Consider the following 10,670-nt stretch of genomic DNA (forward strand, 5'->3'; position numbering starts at 1 on the left):
TCATTTAGAAGCTTTTTTAAAAAAATCCTTTATCCTCATTGTTGAAATTCTTCATATTACATACATGTATACTAGTATGTAACATAAATAAAGCATACATGTATACTATGTACATAAAGGGCCCCCATTTCCTCCAGGGTGCTGATTATGTGTGCACTTTGCCTATGTGTATTATTTTATCATATAAAATTACCAGTTTATGATGTATCTGCTTCACATTAACACATCAAGTAAAAAAAAAAAAACAACAGTTTATTTGTTTGTTTCCACATAAAGATTAGATTGTTACTTGTTTTCTTCTAGCTCTCTTTTGGACTCCACCGCTCCTGAGAGAAATACCTGGTTTTTCAAATGCTAAATGATCCGTACCAACTTTTCTCTCACTGTGTCTGTGAGTCTGTCTGTGAGAATTTATGTGGCTGTGTGGTTTAGCACAGAAGATTCCTTTCTCTCCGACAGCTTAGACCCTCAGTCAGTCGTACTCTATCCACTGACAGTGAAGGATCTCTTTCTGCTTTTGTGTCTTCAGACATTTGAGTTTGTTGATCTTAACCTAATTGGTGAGATCTTTTCTTTATTTTCTGTTTCTTGCTTAAAAAATAGCTTTAGTTTTCAAAGTGGTGATTGAGCTGCTTTTCATTTTACTGGTTTGTTTGATGCCAGGTCAGAATTGGCAGGAAACCTGCCAGGCTGTTTTTTTTACTTTTGAAGTTTGACTTCAAGTTAACATTGTAAAAGGGTCTATTTTAAGTCAAACAATAACAGTTACACATCCAGGTAGGGATGGGTATCGTGCCGGTGCTTAAACGGTGCTCAAACCAGTGCTTAAAGAATGGAGAACACAAAATTGGTCCAAAAACCTCTCATGTTCAGCTGTTTTTTGTAAAAAGATAACAATGTTAGCCTTTTCTGCAGGTATAGGGCATATATGGTATCACTCTTGGCTGGAAGCAGTGCTTAAACAATGGAAAAAACACAAAATTGGTCCAAAAACCTCTCATGTTTAACTGTTTTCCACTTGTTCTTTTGGTCATTTTAGCCTTTTTGGCCAGGGTGAAGGGAGTATCTGCCATCAAACAAGAAGACAGTGTTTGCTAGTTCACCTTACATGCATTAATTTAATAACGTGGTTAGCCTACTCAACATAAATTACACACGAACAACATTAAGCTACTCACGCAGAGAAGAACGGCGGCTGCTGCCATCATCATCCGTCATCATTTCTGCTACACTGGCAGGGCTAGGGGCCAGGACTCTCCTCTTCGGGTTTTTGGGGGATGTTGCTAACTCCAGGTCCGATAACAGGCACCACACCCGCAGTAGATGTGCTCGGTGTGAGGTCTCACAGCAAGCTATCAAACACGGCGCATTTCTCGGCTTTTAAAAAAACGCTATGCGTCGCCAGGTGTTTCATCGGATTCGAGGTGTTACCTCCTTTGACAGTATCACAGTATCACCTTAAAGCACTTGTTGCAGGCTGCTGAGTTTGCATCTTTTGCTGCGAAGTACAGCCAGACTTTTGACCGCTTGGCCTTGGGCATTTTTAATCTGTAGCGCTGCTCTAAAAGAACGTACGTACCTGGACCCGCCTACTATCCTCGGAAACGTAAAATGATTGGCTAGAATTGGCTCAGGAAAAAAAAAAAAAGCACCGAAATAAAGCACCGAAATGTGCGCTGCTTTTCGGTTTGGTTACTACCGTTTATGTCAGAACCGGTGCCATCATGGCACCGGACACCGGTACCCATCCCTACATCCAGGTGCCCAAACTGAAACGAAACCAAACTGAAACCAAAGTGAAAGGAAAGGTCTAATATATCCACCACCATCACTTTCTTAGTGGCTTACCTGAGTCAAAGCAGGGCTGAAGCCTTTCACTTCCAAGTTTGTCCACACTGGCTTGTAAAAAAAGTTCTTGAGTGATCACATCATGTTTCTGTGCCTTTCAAATGGCTTCTCACAGTTAAGTTGAGTTCTGCTCAGATGTTTGCCCTGAGTTCCTGAAGGGTCAGAATCACCTTTATTTGGACAAGTTTGTGCACACAAACAAGGACTCTGACTCCAGTTCACTTTGCTCTCTTCATGCCGTATAAGAAATGTTTATTCAATAGGCAGTTGTTGCGTGTTATTTTTATTTAAGGTAAAAGAGAGTTTCAGTCGCAGTCCAGGTTTTCACTCATTTATTGCCTGAAGCAGTTCAAAAATAATTCATGTACATGGATCTCCTTCCAGTTAGAAAACCACAGTCTGCTGTGGGAAATTTCAGGAAGAGAAATAGAGAGACGATTCACTATCTGCACCCTTGCCAGAACAGTTAATCCTTTCTCATGTCACACTCTAATCACTCTTTCACACAGTTTGCATGGTTTCACTAAGGACACTCACAATCATGCTCTCATACAGTTTACAATAACACTATAAGTTGCAATAGCACTGATGTCAAAAGCATATAGTTAGGGCTGGACCAGGTGACCCTGAATCCTCCCTTAGTTATGCTGCAATAGACGTAGGCTGCCGGGGGATTCCCATGATGCATTGAGTTTTTCCTTTCCAGTCACCTTTCTCACTCACTATGTGTTAATAGACCTCTCTGCATTGAATCATGTATGTTATTAATCTCTGTCTCTCTTCCATAGCATGTCTTTATCCTGTTTTTCTTCTCTCACCCCAACCGGTCGCACCGTTTTGTCCGTCTGTATCTGGAAGTCCCACAGGATCTCAGCTAGGTCATTCTCCATCACCCTTGGGGGCATCTCCCATTTTGACCTCGGGACTTCCAGGTTATACTCAGCACAGATGTTCCTGTATACCATGTCAGCCACTTGGTTATGGCGTTCCATGTATGCCTTGCCTGCTAGCATCTTGCACCCTGCTGTTATGTGCTGGTTTGTCTCAGGGGCATCTTTACACAGCCTGCACCTGGGGTCTTGCCTGGTGTGATAGACCCCAGCCTCTATGGATCTTGTGCTCAGAGCTTGTTCCTGTGCTGCCATGATTAGTGCCTCTGTGCTGTCTTTCAGTCCAGCTTTGTCCAGCCACTGGTAGGATTTCTGGATATCAGCCACCTCCGCTATCTGCCGGTGGTACATACTGTGCAGGGGCCTGTCCTTCCATGATGGTACCTCGCCTTCGTCCTCTTTCTTGGGTTTCTGCCTGAGGTATTCACTGAGCATATATCTGTGGCAGTGGCTGGTTTAGTAAACAGCACTCTATAGCACCTGCATGAAAACAGCAGTCTAACCAGATTCTTACTCTGGATGGTTCCTCAGTAACACTGTGAGGAACCTTGGAGCCATTTTTGACCAGGATATGTCCTTCAATGCACATATTAAACAAATATGTAAGACTGCTTTCTTCCATTTGTGCAACATCTCTAAAAGTAGAAACATCCTGTCTCAGATGCTGAAAAACTCGTTCATGCATTTATTACTTCTAGGCTGAATTCCTGTAATTCATTATTATCAGTGTGTGCTAAAAACTCCCTGAAAAGCCTTCAGTTAATCCAAAATGCTGCAGCAAGAGTCCTGACAGGGACTAGAAAGAGAGAGCACATTTCTCCTGTTTTGGCTTCCCTTCATTGGCTTCCTGTTAAATCCAGAATTGAATTCAAAATCCTGCTCCTCACATACAAGGTCTTAAATAATCAGGCCCCATCTTATCTTAATGGCCTTGTAGTACCATATCACCCTATTAGAGCACTTCGCTCTCACACTGCAGGCTTAGTTGTTGTTCCTAGAGTATTTAAAAGTAGAATGGGAGGCAGAGCCTTCAGTTTTCAGGCCCCTCTTCTGTGGAACCAGCTTCCAGTTTGGATTCAGGAGACAGACACTATCTCTACTTTCAAGATTAGTCTTCAAACTTTCCTTTTTGTTAAAGCATATAGTTAGGGCTGGACCAGGTGACCCTGAATCCTCCCTTAGTTATGCTGCAATAGGCAAAGGCTGCCGGGGGATTCCCATGATGCATTGACTGTTTCTTTTTCAGTCAGCTTTTCCTTTCACTATGCATTAATAGACCTCTCTGAATTTAATAGTTATCATCAAGAAAAAAATTTTTAACTTTGTTTTTTATGTGTCTCTTCTTCCTCAAACAGAATTGTTGTGTATGGAGAGACAGCGCTGAACACCAACATCCCCAACTCGTTTCAAAACGTGAGTTTAAGCTGACCAATGAGGTGAGACTCACTTGTGTGCTTTTCTGAGCTCAAAGATAGAAATGATTTGACAGTTTTATTGTAAAGGACAACATCAGTGTTATCAACTATATTTCCTTTCTCGGGCACTCAGCATCAGTGACCATTACCCCATGGAGGTGGAGCTGAAGACCAGAGCAGGAAGACAGAAAAGGATGGCTGTGCCTGACGCGACAGCGATGATATCTGGGGAAGAACAGTCTCAGAAAAAACGTGTCTGAGACAGTTTAATAAAAATAAATTTCAGTACAATTTTAGTTATTTTATAAAGAAGCAAATACCTCATGAATCTCAGGGCTGATCTCAGTTCAGTTACATTCTAATTAATTATGTAGAGTTGCTGTTTATTTAGGAATCAAAGTGAGGCGACATATCTCATTTTAACTGAAATACACTAACAGTAACAAATTTATAGCAAACATGATCTGCAGTGTTGTATTCTGGTTGCTACTGAGAGCAGATTCTATATTTCCTCCTTCTAATATTAAACAACAGGGAAACAGAAGAAGACCAAACCGGCAAGGTCACCAAAGATGGCGGCCAAGCCAGCGGGAGCACAGAAGAAGAAAAAAGATGAGCCAGACAGACAACAGAAGAAGAATGTGGGAACAAAAAGAAGCGAGGGCAGGCATCCAACACGCCAACCAAGAGAAGATGCCAGGATGTTCAATATTCATGATCTTACTATTAATTTTAAAAAGAGTTACTGTAGTTAGATGTAGTACTTGTATTAAAACGTCAAAGCTTCTGTTTGTTTACTAGAGATTTAACTGAAAACCACATCAGGTGGTTCACTGTGATACCAAAATACCCCCAGTTAGTCTTTTGTATTCATTGTACTAGATAAATCAGGATGAATGTACTGTAGAAGTGAAAAAGAGTTTAGAGATATTAGTATTGCATGGAATTCATTTTCCATGGTAAACTATTTAGATAGGTAGTTATTTGAAGTCATAATAAATATTATTCGTGCACAGAAACAATATTTGAAACATTTTCTTTATTCTGCATTCAGAGCAAACGCTGACAGAGGCACAGCTTCCTGTAAACACTTACAGTGTGTTTGAAGCAAAGCTTTGTGTAAGAAAACAATATTTGAAACATTTTCTTTATTCTGCATTCAGAGCAAACGCTGACAGAGGCACAGCTTCCACACTTACAGTGTGCTGACGCAAAGCTTTGTGTAAGGTTTAACTTTTTTTCCCCTTGAGAATCATCCTGATCCAGTTAAGGTGTTTTGAGATATCCGTATAGACATTGGGGACATCCGGATAGTTACAGTTTCCCAGCTTGGTTCCAGGAAGCCGTTTGTTGTAAGAAACAATACCGACAGCCATTCCCTTGCAGACCAGAGGGCCACCAGAATCACCCTGTAAGGAGGAAGTATGTATTTTGTTCATGTGATACTTAATGCAGGGTGCTCATATATTTCTCAACAACAGAGCAGTTAGCAATGACTTTTCAAGGAAAGGAGAGAAAAGATACCTGACAGGTTCCTTTTGTTGTGTTGTATCCACCTGCACAGATAACATTGGGAGGAAGATGACCCCATCTTTCCCTGCAGACTTGTGGGCTGATGACCGACACACCCACCACTCTCAGGTCATCAACACTTCTACCGTACGTGTTTATCTTACCCCATCCAGCCACTCGACACTTCTCATTTTCATTTAATGTCATTTCACGGAAGGGAAGTTGAATGAATTGAATTGTTTTGCTTGGTCGGACAGGTGTAGACAGCTAGAGGCACAGAATTAAAGAGTAAAGATTAAGAATACGTGAAAACCATGTAGCAGCAATACAGAACATTTATCTTGTTTTTTTTAAGTAAGCACTTTTTACCTCAACTAGAAATGTGTTTTTCAATCAGCATATTGTAAATGCAAATACTCCAAAATATAAAACTTCCTGTGTGATGTGAGAAAACAAAAATGATAAACCTTACTTTTAAAAGCATGATGTCGTATCCAAGGCCAACAACCCGATAATATGGGTGTTTGTATTTCTCGGCAATCTGTATCACGAGCTTATCAGCACTCCTCAGATGGTGGTTACCAAGGACTACGTATCTAGGATACCTGAATAAAATATAATTCTAAGATCATCATGTAGATTTTCTGAAGTTACATATACAGCATGATGAATAAAATATGAATACATTTCTTTATAGTTAAATTCAATTTTACTTCAAGATCTTAGCATAAGTTTTACAAAAATTCTTATGGTTTCAGTTTGTGAAGGAAGAACTGTAACTTAAATTATGACCATTACATTATACAGTAGTAAACATATATACATATATTTATATATATATTTATATATATATTTATATAGGACATTGGGACATTTTGAAAAAAATGGTCTAATTAGAAATTTCTTTGGAGGAATGATTACTTACACGTCACAGTGTGCAGCAGTCATTACAAAGTTCTCAGACACAAGAAATCCTCCACAAATATGGTAGCCTCTGTAATCCAGCACTGATGCCATATACAGCATTTTGTTGTCTGGGGCTATTTTCCCATTTATAATTTTACCTCCAAGGACTAATGGCATTGGGAGGAAAGAAAATTAAAAAAAATTAATATTCCACACTCAGGCTGGAGAAGAGTATTCATGGTGCAACTTACCATTTTGCCCGAGGAATGTCAGCACATGAATCACCGCAAATTGTTGCAGAGCAAACATCTCGGTGGTGAAATGCTCGATCTGTTAACTTGAGACTGGCAGTTCAGTCCTTTTAAGCAGTTTGTACCGACTAATATCTGACTTTTAACCACTTCCTGTAAGAAGTGTGGTTTTGAAACTTTTCACAGCAAATACTTCACTACTCCTATCGATCACCATCTGTTATATGCGCACCCATTTCTCATTAACAGTATTGAATTTCAAACAAACTACTGCTAAATCTTCTGCTTACTTAAAAATGCTCCCTGTCTTTTCCTTTGGATGGACAAGATGCTTTAGCTTGGAACTAGAAAAACCAAAATCAAACTGCAGAGTTTAAATAGATACTTGAAGATTTTCACATTTGTTTATTGTTTTATCAAGAGTCATGTTGTCATGCTGTGATCTTGGAGAAAGAGTAAATCAGATGATTTCCAGATGGTAGTGCAAGATGAATAAAAACCCCACTGGCTGAAATGTACCACCATTTCTTATGGATGGATGTAGACACTCATTATTTTACCTCTCTCCTGACTTCCTCGTCTATATTGAGGATGATTTCAACCAAAGATTTCAAATTTGGATTCATGACTCAGACCTGTTGCCACTGATATCAGTGACATTTGGTCCTTTCATGGACTGACTAATCTTCTCTCAGCTTATTGAAATGACTATAAATAGAAAATAGTACATTTGGATCTTAGAATATCACACACATGCTGAAAAATGCTTTGGTTCCAGATTGTGTTCAGTTACAAATGCTGAAATGAACATCTCTTTCTTATTTGTGTGCGTATTTTCTTTCTAAAACCAGGTTTCTGTTTGCTGTAATCAGAGCACCACCTATTTGGTTGTGGGTAGCTTTGTCCTGTTTTCATGTTTCATCCTAAACAAACATTTTAACCCACTTTCAGTATGGTATTATTACTGCTTTCCCATCAGAGATGAGCAACACCGTTTGGTTGAGCTCTGACAATTAATATATTTTTTTTAAACCAGGTTTCCTGTTTGATGTATTTAGAGGTCCACCCATTTGGTGGTTGTGGGCAGTGTTTTCCGGTTTTTATGTTTCATGTTAGAAGGCGTTTTCATGTCTGGGAACGCCTTGTGCCGGGCGGCGGCCAGGAGCAGAGGCCCTGGCGGACTGATCCCCGGCTGCCAAGACTGGCAATAGGGACATGGAATGTCACCTCTCTGGTGGGGAAGGAGCCTGAGTTAGTGCGTGAGGTTGAGAGGTACCGGCTAGATATAGTCGGGCTCACCTCTACGCATGGCTTGGGTTCTGGAACCAGTCTCCTGGAGAGGGGCTGGACTCTGTCTCAGTCTGGAGTTGCCCCTGGTGAGAGGCGGCGGGCTGGGGTGGGTATTCTAATATCCCCTCGGCTTGCTGCTGGTACGTTGGGGTTTTTTCCCGGTGGATGAGAGGGTTTGTTCCCTGCGCCTTAGGGCCGGGGAACGGGTCCTGACTGTCATCTGCGCTTATGCGCCGAGTGGCAGTTCAGAGTACCCAGCCTTCTTAGAGTCGCTGGGGGGGGTGCTGGAAGGTGCCCCACCTGGAGACTCTGTTGTCCTGCTGGGAGACTTCAATGCTCACGTGGGTAACGACAGCGAGACCTGGAGGGGCGTGATTGGGAGGAACGGCCTCCCTGATCTGAACCCGAGTGGTGTTTTGTTATTGGACTTCTGTGCAAATCACAGTTTGGCCATAACGAACACCTTGTTCGAACATAAGAGTGTCCATATGTGCACGTGGCACCAGGATGCTCTAGGCCGCAGGTCGATAATCGATTTTGTAATCGTATCACCAGACCTGCAACCATATGTTCTGGACACTAGGGTAAAGAGAGGGGCTGAGCTGTCAACTGATCACCACCTGGTGGTGAGTTGGATCAGGGGGCGGGGGAGGACGCTGGACAGACCCGGTGCACCTAAACGCGTAGTGAGGGTGTGCTGGGAACGTCTAGCAGAGGCCCCAGTCTGCGAGATCTTCAACGCACACCTCCGGCAGAGCTTCGACAGCATTCCGAGGGAGACTGGGGACATTGAGTCTGAATGGACCATGTTCAGCATCTCCATCGCCGAAGCTGCTGCATTGAGCTGCGGCCGCAAGGTGGTTGGTGCCTGCCGTGGTGGTAATCCCCGAACCAAATGGTGGACACCAGAGGTGAAGGGAGCCACCAGGCTGAAGAAGGAGTCCTATCGGGCTTGGCTAGCCTGTGGGACTCCGGAGGCAGCTGACAAGTATCGACAGGCCAAGCGGAATGCGGCTCGGGCAGTGGCTGAAGCAAAGACTCGGGTGTGGGAGGAGTTCGGAGACGCCATGGAAAAAGACTTTCGGACTGCCTCGAAGAGATTCTGGCAAACCGTCAGGCGTCTCAGGAGGGGAAAGCGGTGCTCTACCTGCACTGTGTATAGTGCTGGCGGAGCGCTGCTGATGTCGACTGAGAAAATTGTCAGGCGGTGGAAGGAATACTTCGAGGACCTCCTTAATCCCACTGACACGTCTTCCGAGGAGGAAGCAGAGTCTGGGGATGAGGGGAATGACCCGCCAATTTCCGGGGGCGAGGTCACTGAGGCAGTTAAACAACTCCTTGGTGGCAGAGCCCCTGGTGTTGATGAGGTCCGCCCCGAGTTCCTGAAGGCTCTGGACGTTGTAGGGCTGTCCTGGTTGACACGCCTCTGCAATGTTGCGTGGAGATCAGGGGCAGTACCCCTGGACTGGCAGACCGGGGTGGTGGTCCCCATCTTTAAGAAGGGAGACCGGAGGGTGTGTTCCAATTACAGGGGAATCACACTCCTCAGCCTCCCTGGGAAAGTCTATGCCAGGGTGCTGGAAAGGAGAGTTCGTCCGCTAGTCGAACCTCAGATACAGGAGGAACAATGCGGTTTTCGTCCTGGTCGCGGAACACTGGACCAGCTCTTTAGCCTCTCGAGGATACTTGAGGGTGCATGGGAGTTTGCCCAACCAGTCTACATGTGTTTTGTGGACTTGGAGAAGGCATTCGACCGTGTCCCTCGGGGTGTCCTGTGGGAGGTGTTGCGGGAGTATGGGGTGTCTGGCCCATTGCTACGGGCCATTCGATCCCTATACAACCGTTGCAAGAGTTTGGTTCGCATTGCCGGTAATAAGTCGGACTCGTTCCCGGTGGGTGATGGGCTCCGCCAGGGCTGCCCTTTGTCACCGGTTCTGTTCATAATTTTTATGGACAGGATTTCTAGGCGCAGCCAAGTGGCGGAGGGCTTTCACTTCGGTGGCCTCAGAATCTCATCTCTGCTTTTTGCGGATGATGTGGTTCTGTTGGCTTCATCGAGTGAAGGCCTCCAGCTCGCACTGGAACGGTTCGCAGCTGAGTGTGAAGCAGCGGGAATGAGGATCAGCACCTCCAAATCTGAGGCCATGGTTCTCAGCCGGAAAAGGGTGGAGTGCCCACTCCGGGTCGGGGATGAGTTTCTGCCCCAAGTGGAAGAGTTCAAGTATCTCGGGGTCTTGTTCGCGAGTGATGGGAGAAGGGAGCCGGAGATCGACAGACGGATTGGTGCTGCGGCTGCAGTGATGCGGACGCTGCACCGGTCCGTCGTGGTGAAGAGGGAGCTGAGTGTAAAAGCGAAGCTCTAAATTTACCGGTCGATCTACGTCCCTACCCTCACCTATGGCCACGAGCTGTGGGTAGTGACCGAAAGAACGAGATCGCGGATACAAGCGGCAGAAATGAACTTCCTCCGAAGGGTGGCTGGCCTCTCCCTTAGAGATAGGGTGAGAAGTTCGGCCATCCGGGAGGGGCTCAGAGTAGAGCCGCTGCTCCTCCACATC

General features: G+C 44.2%; 1 protein-coding gene across 1 annotated transcript; it reads right to left on the reverse strand.

Moving 5' to 3' along the window:
• Window positions 1-5,238: 5,238 nt before the first annotated feature.
• On the reverse strand, window positions 5,239-6,892 carry LOC134626895 (granzyme B-like). Its single transcript, XM_063472788.1, has 5 exons — window positions 6,823-6,892; window positions 6,591-6,738; window positions 6,138-6,270; window positions 5,678-5,932; window positions 5,239-5,562 (listed from the first exon to the last, which is right to left on the reverse strand). Exons 1-5 carry the CDS (start codon window positions 6,878-6,880, stop codon window positions 5,383-5,385), a joined length of 774 nt encoding a protein of 257 aa, XP_063328858.1. The 5' UTR covers window positions 6,881-6,892; the 3' UTR covers window positions 5,239-5,382.
• Window positions 6,893-10,670: the final 3,778 nt, after the last annotated feature.

This window comes from Pelmatolapia mariae, linkage group LG5 (assembly GCF_036321145.2).
Source record: "Pelmatolapia mariae isolate MD_Pm_ZW linkage group LG5, Pm_UMD_F_2, whole genome shotgun sequence".
Lineage (NCBI taxonomy): Eukaryota > Metazoa > Chordata > Actinopteri > Cichliformes > Cichlidae > Pelmatolapia > Pelmatolapia mariae.